Source organism: Plectropomus leopardus, chromosome 1 (assembly GCF_026936395.1).
Source record: "Plectropomus leopardus strain MGB_pleo_1.0 chromosome 1, ASM2693639v1, whole genome shotgun sequence".
NCBI lineage: Eukaryota > Metazoa > Chordata > Actinopteri > Perciformes > Serranidae > Plectropomus > Plectropomus leopardus.
The window spans coordinates 24,228,439-24,256,171 of NC_142176.1; the positions used below are offsets into that span (position 1 = coordinate 24,228,439).

Consider the following 27,733-nt stretch of genomic DNA (forward strand, 5'->3'; position numbering starts at 1 on the left):
TCTTCAACACATCATCTAATCTGTCATGACTGGATTAGCATAAATACACTGATCACTGCGCTGCTCAATGTTGGATTGCACCAGCACTGTCAAATCAATAGTAAGAGATTATAATGCAACTTGTAAACACAAAAACTGACTGGATTTTCTGCCTAAAAGGATTGATAAAAAGTCTAAACATCACATTCCTAAAGATAAATATGACATCATAGTTTATGATTTTAGGCTAAAATGTAATCAGTGATACTGAAACACATCACTAGTTACATCAAATTTCTTTGGATGGATTTCTTCGTGTTTCTGTCTGCACTGATATTTCAGCATGTACCATGCAGACAGACCAGATAACGACATTTGCAAATGGGCAAGTATCCAGCAAGACAGATAAGCAGACAGACAGAACAGACAAAATGAGACACACAGACAGACGGATGGACAGACAGAGATAAGAGGTGTCTCTACCAGCTGATCATGAAGCTCTGCTCCCACACACCATCACCAAACAGTCTGTACCAACAAAATCATCTCAAAACAAAAAGAAAATTATATCAACAAGTGACAAAGTCAATTGAAATTATTTTAACTAACCACTGTAACTGATAGAAAATTAAGGAAAACGTTGATGGTGTACGGACTGATTGGACACAGCTTGGCCACAGAAACAGGCAGAAGAGGCAGAACAGGCCGGCTGTGTTCAGTTTGTAATAACAGAGACGTTGAGGTAGAATCATCTTTTCATCTTAAATTTATCTAACCCCCCCCCCAACGATAAGAAACTGAAAAAGATATTAAAAGTTGCCACACATCAGTAGAAAGCTCTGCAGTAAATGTTTCTGTTGTTACATCTGTTAAAAAAAATGGGTATTTAAAGTGTATTTGTTATCTATATTTATCTATTTGGTTTCCCCGCACTAAACATTTTATATTATTCCAGTGTATGTAATCTAGCTTTGGTAATAATGTTACTTGAGCAATCATGAAAATAAAGTTTATTTGAATTTGAACTTGAGAGAGAGAGACAGTTAGATGATCACAAGGACAGTCGGTCCAGAATAACCGAACAGAGCGCCGGTTGTTGTTATTGTTGGGAAATGCGGTCAGTGGCATTCCAATCCTCCTCCTGCCTTTCATCAATACTGAGACAACACACACACACACACACACACACACACACACACACACACACACACACACGCATATACGTTTACATAACGATTTTTCCCCTAAAATATCCTTTAATTTTGAATTTGTTTTCCAGCTTAGAAAAGCGTCAGCGATCTTAGATCATTATTGAACAACCCGACATGCAGCCTCACTGCTAGATGCCACTAAATCCTAAACACTGGACCTTTAAATATACAAAATAGTTATTTATAGCATGTAGGAATTATCTAGTTCAAAAACATTTTTAATCAAATTATTGATACATATTATTGCAGTGTAAAAGTTTAATGGAAACACTTCAAACAAAGCAGATTGTGTGTGTGTGAGAGAGAGAGAGAGAAAGAGAGAAGGCTTGAGCAGAGACTTCAGAGACAAATCACATTTTTACAACTGAAGCTCATTATCAGACTTACACGATAACTTCATGGTGACTGTTATGACAGCTGTACACATGTATCCCTTCTGTTTGGTCGCACATAACGTGCTGACCTTGAGCAGTTTTCAGAGTGTGATTTTTGATATGAGCGTTCTTTCTTTTCCCAAACCAAGATCTGAGTCACAGTATCAAAGACGGAGACTCTAATCAGTGCATGGCTAACACTGGCATGTGACTGTGCAGCTGTGGGTGTGACATTTTTCCCACAGCTGATTTGGTAATGATTAGAAAGTTAAAGGATTTGATTTAAAGCCCTCGAATACCAAATATGGGCCAAAAACCAAATATTTTTTGCTAAGTCAATCTTATATTTATTTGATTTTTCAGATAGTATAGTCCATGCCTAATAAAAAAACAAACAACAAAATAAGGGCTTCTTGAGCAACAAATGAGAAAAGTTTTCAGGTTGACAGGCTTTGGTGTCATTTTGTAAAAAAAAACAAAAACAATAGTTTTAGTCCAGTTCTTAAAATATTATTGGGGACCAGAAATTAATCCCAGGCAGCACTTCAATTTTAGCTGACCGCACAATGCAGCACAAGCAGCTGTATTCATGAGTGGGAAGCCTGTGAGGGATCATGCAGTAAAAACCTCAGCATGTTTTATGCCCTTCAGGTGAGACTCCTTGCTGTCAGCTGAAAAGAAGCTCTCAGATCTGACAACTGTAGCGACAAAAACAGCAGCTGAGGGAGTTACACATTCTAAGAAGTTCACAAAATATATATATATATATATATATATATATATAGATAGATATTTTCATTTACATGAAGTTACATGTCCGGTTTCTGTTTGGCCACAGCTGTGATGAGGGCGGCACCCTTCCCGCTGCCTTCCTCTGATGGCAAGAAGGTCACGTTACACTGAGGAGCCAAAACTCTGGCAGTCTCTTGGAGGACTCGAGAGAAACTAGAAACCGCAGCAAAATAAGGAGAAAAAAAAATTATTTTAATTAAAAGAACTAAAACTTCTCCTTTGTGCCAAGCGTGTAGGAGAACTATGACTGCTGACGTAAAAAATGTGACTGGCTGGATCCAAAGCCAGTATTTGATTTGTTCGTTCAGGGATACTATAGAACTACATGATGGACTCCGAGGAAGAGCACAAGGTCCCCAGGACGCGGCTCAGCTTTGCTTCTTATTTTTCCCAGTGGTCACTTGCAGAACTGCAGTGAAAAAAATCCCCTGCTACCCAAAAAAAGCTTTCCCTCATAGACCATCACTATAAAAGATAGGTCAGATGTTGACAGGACACCTCCAACTGCAAACAAGGTCAGTTATGAAACTTTCTATTATGAAATTTTGATTCATGGAGGCTTAACATTTTAGCAAACTTTCCTCAGTCCTAGAAAAGAGACTTGACAATATGTGATGTAATCACAGAGTAAAGGTTAGAAACTTGCGGGTCCCACAGGGAGAAACACTACTGCACATATTCAGTGGGCTACATATTCTCAAAGTCAGCCTGAAAGCTAGAAACTTTCATTGGCATATACACCAGGCCAACAATTCTGTTGGACTGAACCCATTATTTCTATAAATATTTATGAAAAGGACCTGCTATGTATGTAGATATAAACGGCTCGTTCTAAGGCGACAAAAACAGAACAGTTCTTATTTTTAGGTGATATACACTAATGAAAACACAGTATATACATTATATATATATATTTCCCTTTAATCCTACACAATGGACCTTTAAGCAGTATGAACAAGCTAAATAAAGGGAAGCAAGTAGAAGTAGCTTTTGAATAACAGTCGACAAACAAAACCTTGAACTGAATTGAATCCTTTTTGAGTAATGTTATGCCTGTATTATAGCAAGACTGCAACAAATAAAAATAACTCACTGTGGATGAAGTTTGTAGAGTGCACCATCCACCCCTACAGTGATGTTCAAATGGTCCAGTCCTCGGTTCTCTCTGATCTTATCAACCACGGCCGCCATTCCTGCCCCACACAGCTGAGCTGCACGACGTGACACTGTGCCGCATACCTGCATAACAATGAAAACCACCATCATTATTGCAACACTTAACAGACTGTTGGTGCCACAGCTTTCCGAGCCAGATAACATCATATCACTCCTCATTCAGTGAAAAGAAATGTTGCTGAATCTCAAAGTGAGGTTGCAACAGAGAACATGATTTTCTGGGAAGTGTGTCAAAATTAAACTCTTAACCTCCCTCTGGCTTTTGAAAAAATAAATAGGCCAGAGGGTTGCACATTTATGATATTTACTTCTAACAGCTTTCTTTAAACTGATTAACAAAGTTCAAAAGTTTAACTTTGAAGATGGCTTCATGCATGTAGATGTGCCAGTTTCGGGGCCCTGCACTCTGGCTCACCAGCATGGTCGAACAAGAAAACTTAAATGGAACAGAGTGAAGGAGTCACACTTGTGTTTTTCCTGCAGTAAATAAAGTAACTGCTGTGAAGAAGACTACTTGTCCAATAGTGAGAAGGTTAATCAATTATAACATAAGTCTTGTGGGATGTACTGCTGCATTATGAATTGCACACTTTTTGTTTTTACTTTCAGTAAGCACTGCACCCACCTGCTCTTACAAGGTACATACTGTTGCATGGAGTATGCATACAATTGGGACGTAGTACTTTATCATAAAATTGCACCTTGAAATTTGACCCTCTTCCTCATGCTGTACATCTGTTGCAGTCTGTAGCGTGAAATTTAAAGTTAAAAAAGGGAATGGGATTTTGAATGCAGCAGATATTGATGCTATCACTTAACGTTACCTTGCAGATTCGACAAACCAACAAGCAATGGAGGTAAACCCGGAGAACTCTACTGCTGTTACTTTTCAGTGTATTTCACTTTAACCTTTAAAGCTATAAATGCATACTGATTGTTTGTAATTGACAGATTGATAAACTGATAAAGTCATTGTGGCTTCTGTCAGCTGTCGTCTGTTTGCAGCTCAGTAAATGTCACGTATTTTCTGCTGTGCAGAGGACTGTCGATCAAAATAGCCAAAAAGGCATGCTGGCATGCATACTGCAAAATGTGACCACATGCAGAAGGACATCGTAAGTAGATTATAGGTGCAGCTGCAGCAGCTACGTGACCTGCCCACCATCAGCCCATGATTAGCCCCTTTCCCCCTAAGTGTGGAAAGAGGAAGCCGTGAAGGAAGAGCTAAGTCAGCATTTACCTGCAAGTAAGTGTTAGGTTAAAAGAGACGCAATTAAGGTTAGGGTAAGTGGAACATCTTGTTATTTTTTATGGGGAATCATGTCTTCATATAAAATGAATCACAAAGTGCATTATTGCCAAATTGGGCTCCTATTTATTCACTACAATGTTGCGTTGCAGAAGGGTACAAATAACCACCGTAGGCGGGTTAGTTTTGTACTGGTTGTGGGCATGGTTTGTAGAGGCGCGTCATGTAGGCACCAGAACAAAATGTGGTTGCAGCTATGTCTCAGACAATCTGTAATTTATTTTATACTGTGTATTTGGACATACTTAATCTTTTTTTGGTATACTACGCACTGGTAGTCTGACTGTGTGATGCTACTCTAGTAGTAAATATATAAAATATATTAAAATGCCAAAATATCAAAGAACGTTTGTCCTGCAGTCATCAGTTACAGTGTAACAGTGATTAAGTCTTTAGTATTGCATCTGTTGATCAAAAAAGTTGGTCAAAAGTCTGACACTGCATCGAAACAGCTGTTTGTGTACAAACACAACATAGTGTCGCTCATTATCCTCTGTGATCTACCTCTTTGACAATGATGCTGTCATCACAGGTGCTGTCGAGCCCCAGCTGTTGGAGAACAGATCTGACCTGCAGTAGAGCCAGGCGGTCACTGGGGGGAGACAACAAAGCTCAGACACGTTACAGTAAAATACAGCTGCACGTTTATAGTCCTGCACACTTACATCGCCCCCCGCTGGTAGGAAAGTATCATTTGGACAATTACAACACTTTAAAAAAACTTTTATTCTGTGGACTCGGACATGACCTGAAAAGATCTTTCATACATTTGCACACGCAGTCTCACATACAAACACAGAGTATACAATTTATACTCTATATAAATACACAGTAGCACCTACCTCTCGATTTGTGACAGGTATTGGGTTTGGAATATTCCAGATGTTTTTAAAGCTTCAGTGACGTGTCCTCTGAACAGCAAACCTCCACTGGTTAAATCCAGTAATACTTGACGGACAACTTCTCCCAAATACATCCCACTGGTCAGCTTTTCAAACCTGCATACTCACAAAGACAACAAATCATTTGTCAGAAAGACCATGTGACCACCTGATGGAATTACTGATCAGCTCAATAAATCTGAAACACTCATTAAATCACTGCAGCCGAGAGACACATTCTGTATGAACTCTGAAAATATCACGTGGCCTAAACACACGAGTACACAACCACACAATTAACACAAACAAGCATGTACAGGTGTCAGGATGTCCTCACATTTTTACACAGAAACACAATGAAGCTACTGTTTGCACACACACACACACACACACACACACACACACACACACACACACACACACACACACACACACGGTTAGCGTTTCTTACCTTTGTTTTCCAGGATTTAGTGAGTTTTGGTCGACCTCAATGTCATAAGGTGTGATGATGTCATCCAGAGAGCCGTCATCACCCAGACCCCCCCACTCTGTGTTTATACACATCCTTGGTATCTCAGCGTCCCCCTCCTTTCTCTCTCTTTCTGTCCCGTCATCCTGCAAGGAGCACAAACAAATAAGGAGGCTAAATGTTCAGGTTAACATCCCAAAATTATTTGACAACATCACAGCTTACGGACAATCTAAACACTGTAAACCTTTTATAAGACTTCTACCTTATCCTCTCCTTCAGGCGTCCTCTCTTCTCTCTCATGTTTCCCTGTCTTTTGTCCTGTCTTCTCAATGTTCTTGAGTTCCTCCATGTAACAAACATTAGTGCCAGTTCCTGTGAAACAGAGTCGCAAGGTCTGTGTTATATTAAACACTGTAACTACATAAAGCAAGCGCTCATACTGTTCATACTGTGTGCTCAAACTCAGTAGCCTGAGTTAAGAGACAAAATCCATTGTGCTTAGCAACACACACAAACATGCATTACTGTTACAGTATTTTGAAGGACCCCGATTGGTGCCTTTTCTTTCCTCACATTATAATATTTGACATTATAGCTACAGGACTGACCATAACCCTTAACATAATTTCAGCTGTAAATAGAAAGACACACACAGTGGTAGATCCTATTTGAGGCAACATATGCGGCCGCCTAGGGTGCCACCCAGTGGGGTTAATTTCTTATTAGCTCTTATTCTTGTTTGTGATAAATACAATGAATATAAAAGAAATATTTTTTGGTTAGGCTGGGGGATTTGGGGCAGGGGAAGCTGAATCTGCTAGGTCCAGCACAGGACATACACCTAAAAAACGCATACTGAGTTACTGAAAACTAGCCAGAATGTCAACACTTTGTAAAAAGTGTAAACACTCTGAAGGTCACATACCAGCAATCAGTCCAATTTCACACTGGGGGTCTTCATAGGCGCAGCTCATCATGGTCCCCACTGTGTCATTCACTACCGCCACTATGTCCAAGTCAAACTCCTGCAGGTACAAACATGCATGTGTGTACAAAAACACACATATAAAGATGGATTAAACATCCAAGAAAATGTAATGTCATTTCCTCTACAGTAAACAAAAATATAGTGACTGGACTTCTTTTGTCCTCGTAATTTACATTCATTTTGTGGTGAAACAGTTTTGCGCATCTTACAGCATTTGTAGATAAACAAATAGGAAGTGCAAACAGGAAAGATTGCAGCATTATTCTTTCACCACTGACAAAACTCTGGTAATCATTATAAACTCTGTTCTGTGGTATTTGGACTCACGTTGCGCCTCTTGATGGCGTCCCTCAGCATGCCGACAACATCATGTCCCTCACAGTCTGTGGCCTTAAAGCCTTTGGTCCAGCTCACCAGCGTGCCCTACAGAACACACAAAGGTTGAAAAAATTTTTAAAAAATGGATGTTTCTCATTTTAATATCTGTTTAATCATGTTTTTTTTTTTCCTGAAAAGACATTAATTTGATCATTGGCTGTTATTAGAAAGAGTTTGTTCGTTGCATAAAAAGAAACTAACAGACAAGACTCACATTCTGTCAACAGAGTCCACACTTACCGTGTCGATGGCTGTCTGCTCACAGGGGAAAGAGAAGGTGAAGCCGGCGGGAAGATGAGCGTTCTTCATCCCCATGTAGTCCAGGAAGTCACTGACACACTGCGCTATATGATCAAACAACTAGAGACAGACAGAGAGATGGAGAAAGAAAGTTTTATTTGAATTGAAAATCATCAGGTTTGTACTTTTCATGCAATGCTGTCTAAAAAAGCTAGCCAGCAGTGGAAATTACAATTCATTTTTCTGAGGTTTGCTTCTTAGCTCAGTTATTTAAATACTCATTATCAGTATTTCACTAAACCAAACCTCAGTTTCATGTCATTTGTCTATACCTGTAGTTTTTAATACTAGTAACAAACGGTCCTACCTCCTCTCCGGTCCCCTGCATTATCTCCAGTGGTATGGTGTAGATCTTGTGGTAAAGTCGTGTGTTCTGATGCAGACCTTTTTTAAAGTTCACCAGCAACGCTCTGAAATTTGTTCCACCCAGATCCAAGGCAAGGTACTTTCCATGCTCTGGAAAAATACACAAAAAAATTCTTATTGATGATCTGTATTGATATGATTGAGTTCAATATATTTAAATTGAAAAAGAAAAAAACAAAACAATTTTGAAACAACTTTTATTGTTTATAGTGCGTTTCATTTTAGTGTCTGACCTGTGCCGTCAGGTGTACGGTACACAAAAGAAGGCAGCATCTTGATAGCAGAGGAGCCTTTACTCTTCAGCCCTGCTTCCAGCCCGGCACGCATCCTGCTCTTCACCAGCTGCAGCTGCTCTGCAGTCAGTCTGAAGGGAGACAGCGTCTCATCAACCTGAGATACACGGAGGACACACATGGATGACATCAGATATCAGGGCCGTGCAGGGTCCTTTAGTGGGCAGCAGCTCAAAGTTAAAATGGGGCACATGGAACAATATTTTAAAACTCAATACGCCAACAGAACTCACAGCATAAGCTTTTGAATTATACAAACACATATTCAAACCCTTTAAAGAGTAACTGAACCTTCTAACCACTTTTTTTTTTCAGCTGAAAACCAATGTACTTGGGTATTTAGTAGTGTTGTTTGTTGACAGAGTCAGGTTCAAACCTTGACATTTGAGTGCGAAGTATTTTCACCTCTACATTTTGTGTTATAAATATGAATAGTGGCTGCCCTCTACTGGTTGAAATCTGACCACTGCAATTGAATTTTGCCATTGGTGGAAAGTGACATGTATGGTGGCAGCTCAAAAACTCTGAATAATAGGAATTTGAACGATAGGAAATTCTATATAACCTATTAAGGATTCTTTTTAAATGAAATTTATAATATGGGGAAATTATGAATGTGTTATGGTGTTGTTTTAGGGGACTTTCCTTTTGTATTTCTCAAAAACTGTGCTGGTGATGATCCTTGGGAAACTGGAGTTCACTCAAGAAATCGAACAACAAATTGAAAATGACTATTTGACTTTGGCGCTCCCTTTGTTTAACTACAAAATAACATTACATTATAATGAATTCCAATTTGTTATAGTTAGATTTCATTCAATATGCAATATATCTTGACTTTTTGACCTTGAACATCAAGGGGCATAAAAGCTGGTGCGCATTATGAACTAATGAGACCCTGGGCACATAAATGCAAAGGGCCCAACCGCCTCGCCCACAGAGGAGCAAGATACACAGACTTTGTGGTGGTTTTATGTCTCTTTTTAGTAATTTTGTTTCTCCTTGTGGTTGTTTTGTGTCAGTTTGTAGTCATTTAGGCCTCCTCAAGGTAATTTTGTGTCATATTGAGGTATTTGTGTGTCTCTCTGAGCTAATTTTATATCTTTTTGTGTCTCTTTGTGGTTGTTTTGCCTGTTTAACTAGTTATTTTGTGTCTTTTTGCAGTTCCTTTGCACCTCTATGTGGCTTTTTTGCTCCATCTCCAGTCTCTTCCTGGTCAATAAGTGATATTTGAGTCCAATTTTGTAGATGAATGCCAGAGCGACCCCTGATACTCAGCTCCCGGGCCTGTGCCTGGTAGACCCTGTTCAGAAATCCAGCCATTGTGCTTGAGCACCCTAAACTTCCCCCTCTGCACAAGCCTGCCAGATATCCACTAGCACTGATGGAGATGAAATGTGTACACTTGTAAAGACACAAACTACACACAGTATACAGAAAGACACACACAGCATCCTCACCTGTTGCCTCCGTGATGCCAGTCGTTGGGCGACTGCTGTCACCAGGGCAGCTCCTTTGCTGCTGCCTCTGTCTGAGAGGACAAACCTGACCTGACACTCAGGAAGCAGCCGCCGCACTACTTTGTGGAGACGTTTAGGATACCTGAAATGGAAGGAGATCTAATGTCAAACCTCTATTGGTAATCTGAAACAGCTGCAATGACATGTAAGTTTAGATACGAATGTATTTTTACAGGTCATACCAATAATAATTCAAGGGTTCTGCTTTGGAGGATAATAATTCGAAATACTGTATCTCCAAATGAAACAGGCCTGTTGATGTACACCACTGGCATTGAATCTGATTTTTGGTGAATATTTCCATAATACGATAACTTACTGTGGATGCGTCTTGTACAAAGTTCCATCCACACCTACAGTGATCCTAAATGTCCTCAAATTGCGGTTTTGCTTGATTCGAGTCAAGATGGCAGCCAGTCCTGCAGCCACCAGATTTGAGGACCTGAAGGACACTATGGTGCTGACATGCTGAACAGCAACACAGTCGTCAAATGTTGGGTTCAAATCAAGATCTGTGAGAATGTTTTTGGTGTTGTTCAGACCGTTTTTGTACCTGAAATAGACAGACTTGTACAGATAACTTGTTTTAACAGAGACGAAGAGTAACACAGACAGATGGACGGGCAGGTAACTTACTGCTCCATGGCTGCTACATGTGCAGTGGTTATCTTCCCTTTAGTCTTCAGGGCTTCAGACACCCATCCTTCAAACAGCAACCCCAGTTTAGCCATCTTTAAAACAACAAGCCTCACTAACTCACCCAGATACATCCCACTGACCATCTTCTCAAAGCTACAGTTAGGTGAAAAAAAGAAACAGATGGGGTCAATATATTAGGTTAATATACGCTGTGTCATTTCTTGAGATTAAACAAAGCCTCTCTCCTCACATTTGTTTCCCAGGGTTGCTGGAGGCTGCGTCCACTTCCTTGTCAAACTCAGTGATGTAATCTTTCAGAGCCCCGTCGTCTCCGAAGCCTCCCCACTCAGTGTTCACACACATCCTGCCCTCGTCTCCCACCACCAGGTCAACGTGACGCAGCTCCTCCATGTAGCACGCATTGGTGCCAGTACCTAAACCCAAAATATAAAAGATGTCCATATCTAATCTATTAAAAGAAAATTGTTGCCTTCTCTATCTCTGAATAATAAAAAAAAATATGTTAAACCTAAACTTATATTAAACTGGCAACTGTTAAAGCAGAATACAAAACCATGTAGGTGTACAACAACTTTGTGAAACAGCATTTGACATCTAATCATAGCATGCCAAAATATGCTCATTGCAAACAACAACCAAATTCTAACTTTTATGGCATTCAGGAAGGTCTCTGCTCAATTCTTTTGCGCGTTTTAAAGCTGCTGTTTTGTTGGGATATATTTGTGTTGTCAGGTTTTTTTCCACCCCCTGCACTGTTTTCACACACAGAGAGCTGAATTGTGGAAGATAAAACTGGCACAAAGTATCCTAGAGACCTCAGTTGTCTGCTGCCACAATGATCAGGTACAGAAAATGATATAAATCTGATGACATCAACTTTAAAGATTAATTTACTCACTCATGCTGTCAGAAATATAAAATATATTGATACATATTGATTCTGTGTATTTGATAAACTGGCACCAGATACATTTTTTTTTCGCTCTCTCTTATTGTTAATGTTTACTTTAGTTATTTTGATGTTCTCTGTTAATAACACAAAAAGTTGACATTGTTATGTTAAAGTATTGTTATCTCTTTGTGGCATATCCTGGCTATTACTCATTGCTCTCGTTAGTTGGGTTGATACGGCTTCGGCAAAAGGAGTCACATTGGTTAAGGTTAGGATAGTCTTGCATAGCCACACCTCTACACAGCCCTGTGTCAGCTTAAGAGAAAAGGTTAGGGTAAGAATATCAGGGTAAACAGTGGCAGAGTCAGGCCGTGGTCTGCCAGGGCTGGCCCTACTCTCCGCTCTCTTCTAGTTATATTTATCTTTTAATAAAAATCTTCAACTTGATGCCCTCAAGGTCAATGTCAGTCTTTACTCTTGATGTCAAAAATGGTATTAAATGCAATATCTTTTACTGTAATATATTGGAGTTACAAATTCTAGTATAGTGACAACACTAATACTCACCAATGATGAGTCCTACTTCACAGTACTGATCATCAAAGCCGCAGGTCATCATGGTTGCAACAGTGTCGTTGACCATGGCCAACAGCTCTATGTCCATACCCTGCAGAGTGAGTTATAGGATGAGTGATTAAATACAATACAGTCTGTGTACTAAATGAAGTGTCTCTGAAGAAAAGCAATCAGGTCTAAGTAAAGAAAAGTGGGTAAGAACCACAAACAATAGTTTGTGGATCATATACAGATGAGCAATAGAAGCTAATGTGTACTGTGGTGAATATAGAAGTCCTACCCCAGTCCTGTCAATAGCCCCTCTGAGGGTCTGCACCACATCTTTACCCAGAAGGCCTCGAGGCCGGTAGTTTTTACTCCAGTTTAACAATGATCCCTGCAGAGTAAAAGGCAAAAAGTAAATAGCAACACATTATACTGCATGTGCAGGTCACGAAAACCAGATGGATGGATGTAGAGTGTCAGTACCTGATTTAAGGCGGACTGTTCACAGGGGAAGGAAAAAGTAAAGGCCAGAGGATGTTTCTTCTCCATACTGATGTTCTTCTCATGCATGAAGTCCTTCAGAGACTCTGACACGTGGTCAAATAGCTGCAGACAGAGAGGGAGGGAAGACATGAAGACAGTCAAGTGGGTGGAAAAGGCTGAAAATATATTACCTCTCTTCTGTTGTTGCACCCTTCTTAACTCTTTGACACCTGAGCAAATTCCTTTGATTTGTTGGTTTTTTGGATCAATTTTCTAATTTTCTTCACCTTTTAAAAAAATTAATTTTTGCCTGCTGTGCTTTAAAAAAATGCATTCCAATTTGCTCATCTTTCAAAGGGTTAAATGGTTTATGAAAGGCTCCTGAACACAGTGCAGGAAAACTGATGTCAGTCCAGGTTTTAAAGGGTTAAACCCTCCCACCTCTGCTCCCATCCTTATCCAAAACACCTCAACATGCCCTCTATTGTTTCTCTACTTTTCACCGTCCATGCTCCCTGTGCCTCCTCCTCTCCTCCGTACCTCAGTGCCTCTCCCAATGAGTAGCTCCTTAGGTATCGGGTAGGTCTTCTCCTCCATCTCCACTCCTCCCCTCCTGATCCCCATGCCCTCTCTCACTTTAACTTGGAGCACCTTAAACCTGGAGCCTCCGAGATCCAACACCAGGAACTGTCCTTTCTCTGCAGGAGTGGTCAAAACAGGCAAAAATACATTATCTGTATTATACGTTTCTTCAAAATACACTGAGAATGGCCTGAAGAAATGTGAGAACCATTGATGTGAGTCACCTGATCCATCAGGAGTGGAGCGGACATGTGTTGGCAGCATCTTCACAGCTGCTGCAGCGTTGCTTTCTGCTGAAAGCCCCTTCTTCATCTCAGCCTGGAAACGGGCTGAGATGTCACTTAACTGGTCGTCATGGAGGCGCATGGCGTACAGAAACCTGTCCACCTAAAAAATGAAAGGAGAAAAAGAACAAGCGGTTGGCAAACACAGGCAAAACACGGTTGGCAAACACAGGCAAACAGAAATGATGCATACTGACTTATTCTATGTTTTCTATTTTGCCAACAAAGTAATAAACACATTAGAGTAGCAGAACTGATGTGTTTAGAAGAGATCACATTCGCTCAGTGTTGTTTGTTCAACCCTCTACATTAAGGTATATATTCATAGAAGAATGAAGATGTGGGCTTGATGTGAAGATTTATTGACAATTATCAGATTTTTTTTAAAAATGTTACCATGTGGCAAACATTTAAAACAACACAATGCTTGTTACTGCATGCCAGATTCGGTACAATGAAAAGCTCAAAGGTCATTTTGTGGTTAGACTTAATCCAGGAAGTCTTGCTTGAATGAAGAAGAAAGACTATTGACTTATTTGCTATGAGTGGTTGGGAAATAAAGGGTGTGTGAAAAACAAAATCTAAAGAAATAACAAAAAAGCATGAATGAACAAGCCCTCCCACACTCAGTCACATCTCTGTCACTGTGGTGTCATGTTAAGGGAAAGGTCACTAGGCTGCATGTCAAACTGTGAGTGTGAATGTGTGCAGTCAGTGTTTAATCTGGGAGCGTCAATACTTTGTCCCTGAGACAGTGTGTTGATCCCATCTGCACTAAGAGAGGAGTGCTGGCACACAGAAAAAGACGATCATTGCTCAGGAGAAAAATGGTGACACAGTAACTACTGATAATGGCACATTATTACAGCATTACATTATTACATCTGTTTAGATTTTTAAAATTCTGTATATTACAAAAAGATTTATCTGAAATTTTTGTTCATCTCCTAATATCCCGTGTGTAGCAGATCACATAGTGAAAGTCTCTTAAATGTCACAGTATTGAAAGTTCAGTGTGTGCATCATGTAACACTGTGTGGTAACTCTTACCTTCTTTGTGGGGTCCTCCTGGAGTTTGGAGAAGAAGAAAGAAAAAAGGTGAACGGCAAACATCTTGATGTACAACACACACCACCAAGAAACTCTGCCAGCTGGTTTGTTAATGTTCCTGTCAGTGCCCGATACAACTGCACACAAATGTTGGTGAAAAACTCATTCAGTGTGTGCACATATTAAGATCCGGTCTGTGTCTTCCCTCCCGATGGTCTTGTTTTGTTGAGTCCACTGAGCACAGACCAACCACCAACTCAATGATTAACAACAGGCCAAACCCCTTTCTCCCATCATTTCCTCCAATGATTTTACTGTCTCTTATCACCCAGCCCTGTCTTATTTTTAGTTTCAGTTTGCATCTATTGTGAACTTCACCTGACCTTACTGAAGTTCTGTGGGAAAGTAGGATCATCAAATATCAGCAATGAGATACTTACAGAAATGTTGTCAGTGACTTAACTTGACCCATTTTCTAAGGTCATTATCACTGATTAAAAGAATGTCTGTAAAACATCAAAAACTGCATGTTTTAGGAATATGAGGTAGTGAAACAATTAAAAGAATTAGATAATGCCCTAATAAGATAATGGTTTAACAAGCAAACTCATGCTGTGCAGATAAACGCTGTACAAACCCACAGAACATTATTTTACATCCTAAAGGGATTCCCAACATGTTATCAGATACAGAATATATGAGGCTGAATTTTGTAGAAACGTGTTTGAAATAGTGCACATGACATCTAGAATACTTCCATTTGATCTAATGGTGCAGACATTTGAAGATCTAAAAGCAACAAAGAAGAATTTGAACAATTTTGAACACTTTGAGACCCCCGCACACAGGTTTTCTTGTCTGTTTCAGAGGCCTGAAAACTGAAGGGGAAAGCATTCAAGTCAGCCAAGTCAGATATCTCACATAAACATACATTTTTCTAATGTTTTCTTTTAAAACCTGTTGATTTTATGACTTGTCTGTTTTGTTTTGCTGCCTTTTAAAGCACTTTGTAATACTTCTTGAAAAGTGCTCTTTAAATAAAGATCCTTATATATTATTATTATCATTATTAGGGCTACTTAAAGAGAGACAAAAGGGGAAAAGAGTATTATGTTAAGGGATTTATGTAACTAAATACAAACAGGCAGGTATATCTGCCACATCCCTGTTGTTATTTCTAACTTATTACTGATGTTGCTCTACATTGATGTGGTTTGTCTAGTGTTTCCTGTTGTATATGAAGTCATCTTCCCTGTTTTTATTTCAGTACATTTACAATTTGGTTCTAATCGTTACATTAGATTCAATGTCTTCGGAGCTCTTTGTTGGCTGTTGGTCCCATGAAAATTCACATGTGAAAATCTTGACTGAATTTTGCCATTTATCATTCTTCAGTTAGTTTTTTCATGTGCTTGTGTTACTTTGGTATTCTCTAGAGTGAGCTGCAAAATACAATCTAAACATATCATGATTGCTAAAATATAGCAGACTTTTAATGGACTTATGAATTCACTTTAAATATACAAAGAAACAACAAAAATTATGGCAATCTCATCTGCATATAGACACAAACAGGGCTGCACTTGATCCAATCTGTTCTGAATGTTTACAGAAACTGTAATTAGAGATCCAGTGTGTAGGATTTAGTGTTTGGTTTTGTCCATTCTGGGCTACTGTAGAAAAACATGACAGACTGTGGAGGAGGAACCTCTCTGTTTGTAGATAAAAATAGCTCACTCTAAAAAACAAAAACACAAAATTTTTAGTTTCAGGTGATTATACACTAAAGAAAACATACTAAAGAATATTTAATACCATTTCTGCTAACAGACACCCCTAAATCCCAAATCCTACACACTGGACCTTTAATGTCAGATAAGTTTACCTGACTGTAATTGCCGAATTAACACAGATGCACACTCACACTGTTCTGATGTTTTGCATTTGACTAAATGGAGCAAAATGAAAGCAAACTGATTTCAGACCTGTATAACCAACACACACACACACACACACACACACACACACACACACACACACACACACACACACACACACACACACACACACACACACACACACACACACACACACACACACACACACACACACACACTAAAATGCGGTCAGTAAAGTTTGTCTTTGGGCAAATTTCACAGTTTTAAGTTAGTTGTCAAGGTGATTCTGTGAGATATTTTATGCTTTCACTGAAATGGGAAAATAATAGGTTTTTAGAGAAGTAAAAACAAGTAAATCACATGAAAACATTTAATGACCCAATATTCTGGTCCAGATCTCAGTCCAGACCAAATAACCATAATCAAGCACTGCTTGTGTGTTTATACTACATGTGGGTGTTTTTATGATTATAGCTCCAGCTAAAAGCTGCTTACGATCCGTCCATGGCTAGAAAACGTGATTCATTTGAATGAAAACACCAGATATTATCCAAGGCTTGTGTCAGTTATTGATCTCCATGGGAACAGCGCTAACCATCCACATGCAACTGCAACACACAATTGTTTTCTTCATTTCTTCTTCTTTGTTTTCTTCACGTTGTTTTTATTGTACTGTTGTGTATTGTTTGCGATCTGATTGTTGGGCTGCTGCTTCTGCTCTTTGGACCACTCCTTCTGCAGCTGCCGCAGCAATTCAGGAGTCAACAGCCCTTCTCTCACCAGGCGACTAGTCAGAGAGCTGTCTATCCGCTCTGCTGAGAATCTTTGTCCCCTTTGACCTTTGCTGCCGGCTGAATAACTACTGCCAGCACTATTAGTACCTGTTTGTCCCTGCCTGCTGCCCTGTGTTTGCAGCGGGTCAGTGATGATTGGGTCAGTGGCTCGAATGAGACGGGTGATATGTTGGACACCATCTCGTATGATGTTATCAAGTTCCTGCTGGGTATCCCGAACCAAGGCCGTGTCTGGAAACATGTCCATAAAACGGTAGCTGTGGAAACAGAGAAAAACATAATGTTTTACTGTAAAGAGTATAACAGTATTCACTGCACCACATTCTCAGACACAACCAAAATATGATATGATTGATTGTATGCACATGATAATCCCATTTAATGACAGGTTACCTTAACCAGAGGTAAAGATCTAACACATCGTGAACAGCTTCCAAGTGAACCAGGTCTTTTATGTTTTTGGGTGCAGACAGAGGCCAGTTGACATGGCGACAGATCCAGTCAAATGTCAGGGGTTCATCTCGGCTGAACTGACGAGCAAACTGAGCGAGAAATAAAGATTTAAATCAGTGCAACAAAGCTGGAAGTACAGGAGAGTATGCAAAGCTCAACAGACAAGCAAATAAAAGGAACTGTGCTGAAATATTGTCTTGAGCAGCATCATAGTGCATACAGGGGTCATTAGAGTGAAATGGACTATTTCATATATTCTGATTATTGACTTGGACAAGAAATTGTCTGTGTGTGTGTGTGTGTGTGTGTGTGTGTGTGTGTGTGTGTGTGTGTGTGTGTGTGTGTGTGAGTCCTCCGCCAGAAAATTTTGACACTTAAATTTCCTGCATTCTTGTGAATTTTATTGGCATGGATTTTTTTTCAATTTGTGCCTTTTCAGCATCAATTTATTGTCTAAATATCTTAAAATTTTGTCAAAATAAAAGTCCTTTGCTACTTTCATGTTTTTATTGGAAGGGACAAAGGAGGTTGAGGAGGTTTTGTCCCCCGACAATATCTACACCTCTGTCACTATGTATGTCTGTTCCTTATTTAGTGAAATGCTGTAGCTGAAGGGGATTCTCATGAAACCAACTAAACTAAACAGTGTAATAATTCAAACAGAATTCAACACAATCCAAATAAAATGTTTTGTGATGCATTTACATCACGTTTCCTGAAATCGACAAGCAAGAAAGTTTTGTATCAGGAGACACTTCAGAGGTTTGGTCCTAAGAGTTTAGAGTACTTGAGAGTTTACATAAAGTTTGTTGTGTTAAATCAGTGTGCTCCAGTGTGCACCTTGAATCTCAAAGGTTGCATGTTGAGGACAGTAATTTAATTCTGGAGATAATCTTGTTTTATAAGTATAATACAGTCATAAAGTGACATAGCAACAGTACAGCGACTATAAAAAGTGTTCCCTCATTCTCAGATCTTTGTTTTTTTCTTCTTCGACAATTAATCACTGAATCAGTTCCTGTTGAATGAATTGAGAATTTAAAAAAAAAAAATCTATTTTTCAAAAGTGACTGTGCCTCACTGATAACAGATCAAATGTTTTGTTTGGATATTGTCTATGTTTTACTTCAGCCCCTCAGTGTTGCTGCAGCTAATCAGCCAAACCTTATTTCCTTCCCTCTCTTCCTGCATATACCTCCCTTGTTCCCATGTTAACTTCTATTCATCCTTACCTTTAGGAAGGAGGTGCATACAAAAGGTTGCTTCTTGTTGATGGGAGCGGTGCAGAAGACGTAGCGCGACCTCAGATTGAGCGGGATATGCTGAATCATATCAGCCAAGAACTTGAAGTCGTCGATGTTGCAGACAAAATACATACCGTCCACCTGAGAGAGGCTGACAAATATGTCCTTGGAGAGAGAGAGGAGTCACAAAGTTTGTCAAGGTGAGATGAAAAGTAATGCAGCGTGCAAATGATAAATCAAGATGTGACGTGTATATACCAGTCAGATTTAAGTGTTTCTATGCACTTTTATGAAAAGGTTCATCCAGCATGACAAACGCGCAACGATCCCTTTCAAAAGTCATGCTGCGACTGTTTGAATGAGCACCTCAAAGAATTCAGGCTGTTCTGAGGACAAATAACTCTTTGGTAGAAGAATGAATGAATTTATGGATAATTATACTTACGACAAGGTTTGACAGTGTAGCATCAGGCAGATGATAGGCAAACATCTCTATCTGCTCTGCTGTAGGATGGAGGCCTGCAGTCTGTGACAGAGAGAGCTGAACATCAGGCCAACTTCATTTCTGCGGCTTACATATACAGTGAAGCTTGGTTTTTTTAGGGTTAACCTTAGCAAATGTGCTTGACTGCATGCTTGTGTGTCAGTTGTTACCTCTATGGGGTCTATGGACTGGCTGAGTATTTCCTTCAGAACTGGCAGATCATCTTTGTGCATGGTGGTGACTTCTCCCTCTTTAAATTTGGAGGAGAATCTGGGAGATGTGACAAAGGAGACAGCTTTGACTAGAATTGTGGCCTTGCGATTGTACACCTCTGTCAACCAGTCAAGTTGCAGTTTATATCCATGTCTGACCAGTAGTGACGCACGGGTCAGGGTTTCTTAAAAATCCGCACCAAACCGGACCGTTTACGAGGACCAGTCGCCTCCACCTTTACTCAGAGCTCTGCTTTGTCACATACTGACCTGCATGCCCAAAACCTGTGATAGTATCTAACAAACTTACCCGAACCACCCGGCCCGTGGGTCGTAGGTCGACCCCCACACCACCACAGACTCATATAATATATGAAGTGACGCCTCTGAAGGACGTATTAAGTGTGTTTTGGGCAAATCTTGGATACTTCACACACACATTCAACCCAGCAGCACAGTTTCAAGGTGGACACCCAAAATGAGTGTCACCAATTCAGTATCTGACCAAACGTCTGTTCCTGAGTTATGACACTGGATGGCACAGAAAGGGTTTTACAGAACATTATGAGGTCACAGTGACGATGACCTTTGACTTTTTGGATATACAAAGTCATTCTGTCATAATTTTATCTGAGACACTCGTGCAAAACTTATTAGCGTATGAATAATTGAGTTATGGCTGAAAAAAATGTTTTGTGAGGTCACAGTGACCTGGCACCGCTCGTGCCAAATTTAAAGAACTTCCCTGAAGTCACAAGAACGGGATGGACTGACAACCTGAAACCTAACATCTACAGCCTCCAGCCTACAGTGTGAAGGCATAAAAATGCACATATACATAAACTGCTTGTTAATATTGTATCTTCTCTCCCACCTTTAACCCTCCTGAAGGGGAGTAATATGAGTGAAAATGAGACTGACCTCCCTGCACGGCCGGATATTTGCAGAGCTTGTGATGTGCTGATGGTTTCCATGTGTTTCTCCCCTTTCTCATTTATGTTGGGCTTTACCAGACTGTTGAAGATTATACGTTTTATACTCCTGTAGAGAGAAAGTGGAAAAAAAGGCAGACAAATGGAGAGACATGAGACGAGTTAATGGAATCTGCACAACAAAAATGACCATTAAAGAAAGACCATTTAGATGAACATGGGAAATACAACATGCAGGGTGATACAAAATCTCCATAGAAAGGGACATACAGAGAGAAGACAACACATTCACTCATTACTGCTTTGGGGGAAAAAGCTATTATTTAAGTGACGTCATGTAACTGCAATTTTACAATCTTTTCAAATTTTTGGAAAAAAAAGTGGAAGGACCTGGATTGATTGTGTGCATGAAAGTACTTACAGATTGAGGCCCATGCCAATAGCGTCTGTTGCAACCAGTATCTTGCAGGTGTCATTAGGGTCATTGAACTTCTTTGCCTGTGACAGTTTGGTACCTGCAGATCACAGAACAATCAAGCTTGTTCTCAAACAATGGCTAGATATATAATGGTTGGTATGAATGACAGAAATTAAACCTTTCTTTGATTGTTGTATGTTTTAGGACAAAAGTAGAGTTTAAACTGCAGCAAGATGAACATTTTTACAAATGGAGCCCACTAAACTTTATTCACACATGACCACCTCCTACTGTGATAAACATGTGAACGCTTCATCGATGGGAACACAAATAAGTACATTTTATCTTTGTATTTGCAGCAAACCTTCAGTTTGAAAGAACTGTGGACCAAGGTGATATATTAGGTATTTCCTTTCTGACAAACATACACCAAAAATATTAATTTGTAACAAAAAGCCCTCACAAACTCACCTGGAGGTAAACTCCCGTAGATTACAGCACATTCCTGTCCTCTGGCCTCAATCTGTCTGCTTATGGAGTAAATGTCATTTTTACTGAAGCAGACAATACAGTCTCCTGGTCTCAAGTTGTCCAGTGAGTCCACAGCGTAATCCAAGATTGAGAATGGAGTTAAACGCTGGTACGTGTGGACCTTAAGAGAGAGAGAGAGAGACAGAGACCCAAACACAAAATTTAATTTTTAAAGGAAAAAAACACTGCATAATATCAGTGACACTCAACTCTTCCTGTCGCGTTACGCATTAGAGCCTCACCTCAACCTCTTCTCCTGTGGTGTACATCAGCTCTCTGATAAAGTTTATGGCTGCAGGTTCCCCACACACATGGATCTCCTCCGCACACAGACCTAAACAAACACAAAGATGTCAGCAGAAGTCAGAAACATCATTACTCAGAACAAACCAAAAAGGTATCAACAGTGAAAAAAAGCACATCCTCACACTCAAATCTGTGCAAAAATGTTTACTATGCCAGCTTTTGGTTTTTCACTGTTGATAACAATTCAGATCCAGCACCTCCGTCTAAGTCCAAACACCTGGTGAGCTGTGTTTTGCCAAGAATTTAAAACCAAAAAGGGTACAAAGAAAAAATGAACAGGTGAAATTTCTCTACATTAGGGCTGTTAGAGGTGACGATGGCTGGCACCATATCAGATTTTTACCACACCAGTATTGTGGCCAAGAGAGTTCATCTCATGATACTTTTACAGTATCTATAAAGAAATAGATAAAAAAATAAACATACAAACAAAAAACATAATAATATGAATCAAATTTATCGTTAACTTTGGTTATTGTGCTTTTTTTTGTCCCTTTTTGGAAAATTAATGAATGAAAGGAAACAAATTAACAATAAAATTATTTACATAATATTTTCATATGTATATTGCGACACATCTAGAGGTAACCATGTATGCACTTTGCCTAAAAATGTTGTGTTTGTGACTGTGTGTCAGGACATGAAGACATTTAGAACATTTTCATTCTGATAACTTGATAATCATAAATGCTACTTTTGCAACCAGGTGTTTGTGTGGGTGTGTGTTTGACTGTACGGTTGACATGTGTGTTACAAACCCAGAAGTGCTCTGGTCCAGGCCCAGCCTCTGGCATTATCTCTGATCATTTGAATTTCATCGATAACAGCCACCTCATCTGAAAATAGACATACAAAAAAAAAAAAAACTGTGTTAAATATTCGCCTTATTTATCAATCAACGTAAACATAGTTTCCCTCAGTGACTAAATTTCTACATGACCTGACAGGAGAAATAGTTTGTTCTACTAACTAATGAGAAATATCAGTTAGTATGATGGGGAGTTAAAATTTCCTGCAATTGAAATATCACATGAAACATAAACAAATAAACTACAGGTTTATAAATAGTATTGCTTCAGTTTATGGATTATAGAAAAGAGGATTTATTATATTTATTCTTTATCATGAGTCAAACATGCAAAAACCAAGATATCTTTTATCTTATTTTTTGTGATTAAAACTGATGAGACTCCACTTTTTTGGGATCAACGCGAAAAGAGGCTGTAGCCATCAAACATTCGTTTTTGATTTAGTGGATACAATCTGATAATATGCAAATCAATGTGATATCCAACAGAGAAATGTTGAGTTTTCTTGTTATATTTATGCTGTTAAACTGAAATGTTTAAATTTGTAATGTTTGCTACTTACAAGGTGTGGTGACGCTGCACATCTCTATGGTGCAGGCCACATGACCAGAAGCTCGACCATCCGGGTCTACAAAGGTCCTCTCCTCTCCAGTAACCAGGTCACATGGCACACCCTGTGAATACACACACACACACACACACACACACACACACACACACACAAGTAGGGAATAATAGATATGAAAGATAATATCTTAAAAATACACACACATTTGATAAATAGAAAGCTATTTGAAAGAATTGAAAGACATTTTTTCACACACATAATCCTAAGGACCTTTAAAAAGAACAGCTGGACAGTTTAAACCCATACTAGAAGAAAAAAAAAATACACACTGCATCGTTGCTCTTCTCAAAGATCTCGTGGGCCAGTAGTTTCAGGGGGCCACAGTAGACTCCAGACTTAGCAGCCAGGTAGCGCTGGATAGCTTGGTAAGTTTTACCACTGTTGGTGGGACCAGCATGAAAAATCACCTTCCTCTGGATGGCACGAGCCTCAGGATACCTGATGAAAACACACACGTTATAACATCAGGCAAGCTATGACGCATGTATACAGACAATGACTGAAACCTAAAGCCAGTACAGCTGTGATACTCATATTACAGTCCATGGGCCAAATCTGGCCCCTGATAAGGTGCCAGGTGGCCCCTCAACCATTTTCTATTTCACAATAACAATAAAGTGATTCACACTGGGAATTGCTTTTGTGCTTTTAGTATACATAAGGTGCCAGCGTGCACAAGACATCATCAAAATAGAGCTTGTTTATAAAAAAAAGTGCCACTGAAGGGTCCCCCGCACCCCCTGACAGAGGTCTTGGCTAAGCCCCGAATGTCCTAATATCCTAGAAATGTCCTAAAATCTTTGAAACATGTATGGGTCTGCTGCAATTGGCCCCTGGCCTGCCATTTTGCAACAGTGGGCCCCATGCAAAGCAAGTTGAGCATCCCTGCAAGTTAATGTTAAGTAAAGGTGAAATACCACTGCTGGTACCTACTGGGAATGAAAACTAACAACTAGTTCCAGTTGAGAACCGGCTCCAAATTGTCCGATTCCATCAAATCGTGTGCTTCTGAGCTTATCAATTCCTTTCATTGATGATGCCATCTTTTTCTCACAGTCACACACTGCATGTGATGTCAAACTCATGTATCTGTGCCGCTGGGAGTCATGACAGTGAGGAAGAAACGGGCCAACGTGTGGCCTCAGTGCTGCTTATAAAGTCTGTCAATCATTTCACCTGAGGGCGGAAACACCAGCAATATGCTGAAACATCTTGCTGCACAAACTGGGCTTAAATTCCAGGAATTTCATATATTTGACGCTCTACGCACGAGTGCCACTGCTTCCCAACCGAGCAGCATGTCCGTACAGAAGGTAAATAAATATCCTGTTATAATATTATTAACACCACACAGACAGGTTTAGCTATTTTTTCTTTGACTGAGAAAACCCAAATTAAAAAGAAAGCTGAACAAATACTCTCTTATTTCATCTATACTGTGCTCACACTCAGGGATAATAAACAGTTGATGCTGAAAACCTGTGTAGGCCTACTTTTTTCCCACAGAAATCTTGATCAGAAATAAATAAGGGAAATAATAAAGACTTTGACTGATAAGCAGAATCGATAAAGGCTTTGGTATTAAAAAAAAAATCTCATTCCCATCCCTGATGGCACCAGACGGTAATCTCTAATATCAAATGTAAAAACAGCACATACAGCATATTACTGTACTGCGAGTAGAGCGTGACGTTCCTGAGTCGTGCTCTTTAATACACACCAGTTTGCAGGGACTCTGAGGTCTGAGATCTTCCTCAGGTCGTCCATACAGTCCAGCATAGGAAAGATTTGCTTGGCATGACGCATAAAGTACGGGTAGACGTCATCTACATGACCTGGAGAACACCAGAAATTAAAGCTGATTAAAGTTTGAATTTAATTAAGTGATTTAGAATATCTCTTTTGACACAACTCCAACTTAAAGTCCAGTTAAATACTGACAAACCTGCTGCGGAGCAGATGTCACTGAGAACGATGTGTAGGTCGGCAGGGAGTGATGTCGCTTCCAGAACATGCTTCCTGAAGCTAATGAAGGCCTGATGGAACAGACGAGCTGTACACACACACACACACACACACACACACACATTAGTAGTCTTGTTGATGTCAACACTTATTGAGTGAAAGAAGCGGAAATTTATTTCACAAAAACTACAAGTGGGACATGATGGTTCAAAACAACCCCTGACTGTCTAATTATACACATTATGGTATCGTGACATCACTGCATATTAAGCTTTAATTTAAAAAAAAATGCAAGTGATCTGACTCTTGATGTTTTGTATTTCCTTATTTTGGAACATGTCTATACATTAAACTTCTTTTGTAAAGATTTTGGTAAATTGTGTGCATATCTACAAACATTTTTTATTCGCAGGGCTTTAATAATAGGCTGAAATTAGGTGGTTTTGAAAACTCTGTGTTGACAACCAGGGGTGGGGAGTTGTGTTTTTTTTTGTAAAAGTTTATATATAGTATATAACATTCATTCTGCTGCTTTGAGTCTTTTCGCCATGCACAAATACTCTTTTGACATAGCTTTATTAACCTGTTGAAAACATTCCTTAAAAAAGTAATCAAATGTAATTAGTTACATTACATTGATGAATTAATGAAAATACTTAAACTATGTATTACAATTTTCAAACTATAATTTGTAATCTGTAACCTATTACATTCCAATAGTTACCTTCCTAACACTGCTGACAAATGGAAATCATGTGAATGAAATTCTCACCGTCCAGGCCGTTGTCTGCTGCCAGCTTCTGCATCTCTTTTCTCTTATAAAACCGGTTCAGAACTTTTAGCAGTTCACCTAAATCAGAAAAACATGGAAAATTACATTTATTTCTATGATTAACAGAAAGCAAACAATAAACAAACTGTGTTAAAAGAAAACACTCTAGATTTACATCTGACACCTTAGATAACCTTGGCTCATGAAAGAAACTTGTTTTCTAAGGTCGACAGCTGTTGGTTTTCCATGGCCGATTTTTGGAAGTGATATGCATTTACACTAAAAATGAAAATCAATATTTATTATTTAGAATTAAAAAAAACTCCAACACAACTGTGTTAAAGTGCCCTTAGCTAATTTAATTAAAACATTTCTAACAAACTGAAACTAAAAAAAAAAAGAATAATTAACAATAGCTCCCTGAGGTTTGACAAAGTAAAAAAGTCCTCCCATGCTGACAATTTTGTTAGCACTTTAAATTAATCAATTTTATCGGCGTTCATTAACATAAAACGCTAATACAGATAATCAGAAAATACCAAATATCGGCCCCAAAAATCGCCCAGGCCGATAATCTGTCGATTATTATTATCTGTATTTTGATAATTTACAATGTGACGCCAGAAGAAAAAAAATCATAAAATCCAACGTCCAGTGTCTGAGAATGTAAGTATTTTGTAAGATTAAGTCATATTAACACCAATTATAACCCTTTTTTTTTTTGATCAATGCCTTTTAGGACTTTTTAAAGACCTGAATGTTTACTCACTTTTATCGAGCGGCTGTGTCAGCTCCGCTCCCACACTCCCATCAGCGGAGGAGTCAGTCTTCAGAGACACGGGGACAAACAGAGACGTGTCCGGAGGCTTTGGTGGGGAGCTGCTGGATGAGACATTTCTGCTGCAGACCACATATCCAGCCTCATGCTGTGAGTTCAACAAAACAGACCCAGAAGACGCAGGACAGCCGCCGGCGGTGATGCGCGCAGTCCGGGAGCTAATGTGGCGCTGGAGCCGAGAGAACAGATACAAACAGCGGTTTACTGACATCGCTGCGAGCCGTTTACACCCCCGCTGTCAGCACCTTCTGCGGGACACGTACACAAATGTACTAGTGTCGCTCCATATTGTTCAGCAGGTGTGAATATGTTGATTACACACCACCGACTTCACCAGAGGACGGTCAACCATGGAAGTATTCAACGTGAGTCTCTTCCTGCTAACACAACGTGAGACAGGACCCGGCACTGTTTAGCTGCTCGATAATGTGCCTGTGTTGATATTGGGCATACAATATTATTTTTATTCAAATTTAATTAGTGATTTTCACTTAATTTAGCTAATACTTGTCAGATAATTCAACATGATAAAAAGTGGTTTATTATTAACACTGTTTGACTTCAAAAGTAAAAACTATGAACAGGCAAAAAAATAGACACCTCTGAAGCGATACCCGAAGATCGTATATACAAATTGATGATTGACTCGCCACCCAAAAAAAAAGGTCCCGATTTAAGCGTCTCTTTGCACTTCGCCCGCCTCGAGTCAAACGATCTTTGAAGGTTTGAAGTCAACTCCTCAAGAAAAAACCTTGTGGTTCCAAATATTAACACGATTCAGACTTGTAGGCCTATTTATGAGCAGTAAATTAGGTTAATTAATAGAAAGCCATGACTCAAGACAAAAGTTGCAGTATGATTTTTTTAATCACTTATCAGCATTTGAGTTGTGACAATA

The 27,733-nt window shown here is 39.4% G+C and overlaps 2 protein-coding genes across 2 annotated transcripts; both read right to left on the minus strand.

The window, feature by feature from the left end:
• Positions 1-974: 974 nt before the first annotated feature.
• On the minus strand, positions 975-14,772 carry LOC121953002 (hexokinase HKDC1-like). Its single transcript, XM_042499947.2, has 21 exons — positions 14,552-14,772; positions 13,442-13,604; positions 13,176-13,333; positions 12,636-12,758; positions 12,448-12,543; positions 12,159-12,258; positions 10,929-11,112; positions 10,676-10,831; positions 10,359-10,592; positions 9,980-10,121; positions 8,460-8,616; positions 8,168-8,316; positions 7,801-7,920; positions 7,510-7,605; positions 7,120-7,219; positions 6,457-6,566; positions 6,174-6,337; positions 5,684-5,839; positions 5,346-5,433; positions 3,450-3,595; positions 975-2,509 (listed from the first exon to the last, which is right to left on the minus strand). The coding sequence occupies exons 1-21, from the start codon at positions 14,612-14,614 to the stop codon at positions 2,374-2,376; spliced, it is 2,841 nt and encodes a 946-aa protein (XP_042355881.2). The 5' UTR covers positions 14,615-14,772; the 3' UTR covers positions 975-2,373.
• Positions 14,773-16,019: 1,247 nt separating this feature from the next.
• supv3l1 (SUV3-like helicase) lies at positions 16,020-27,225 on the minus strand. Its single transcript, XM_042485847.2, has 16 exons — positions 26,767-27,225; positions 25,998-26,075; positions 25,206-25,313; positions 24,981-25,095; positions 23,530-23,698; positions 23,195-23,306; positions 22,582-22,659; positions 21,760-21,851; positions 21,458-21,638; positions 20,990-21,083; positions 20,558-20,677; positions 19,595-19,694; positions 19,386-19,466; positions 18,929-19,105; positions 17,637-17,785; positions 16,020-17,500 (listed from the first exon to the last, which is right to left on the minus strand). Exons 1-16 carry the CDS (start codon positions 27,044-27,046, stop codon positions 17,080-17,082), a joined length of 2,355 nt encoding a protein of 784 aa, XP_042341781.2. The 5' UTR covers positions 27,047-27,225; the 3' UTR covers positions 16,020-17,079.
• Positions 27,226-27,733: the final 508 nt, after the last annotated feature.

Excerpts from the sequence above, each read along its gene's own strand:
- supv3l1 (XM_042485847.2), bottom strand. The coding sequence starts at position 27,046 with ATGTCAGTAAACCGCTGTTTGTATCTGTTCTCTCGGCTCCAGCGCCAC. Across the intron at positions 22,660-23,194 it reads GTGCAGCGTCACCACACCTT|ATGAGGTGGCTGTTATCGAT; the intron begins GTAAGTAGCAAA and ends GTCTATTTTCAG. Across the intron at positions 17,786-18,928 it reads TATGCACCTCCTTCCTAAAG|TTTGCTCGTCAGTTCAGCCG; the intron begins GTAAGGATGAAT and ends TTTCTCGCTCAG.
- LOC121953002 (XM_042499947.2), bottom strand. The coding sequence starts at position 14,614 with ATGTTTGCCGTTCACCTTTTTTCTTTCTTCTTCTCCAAACTCCAGGAG. Across the intron at positions 13,334-13,441 it reads CTCCACTCCTGATGGATCAG|AGAAAGGACAGTTCCTGGTG; the intron begins GTGACTCACATC and ends CCACTCCTGCAG. Across the intron at positions 7,220-7,509 it reads ACGCCATCAAGAGGCGCAAC|GAGTTTGACTTGGACATAGT; the intron begins GTGAGTCCAAAT and ends TTGTACCTGCAG.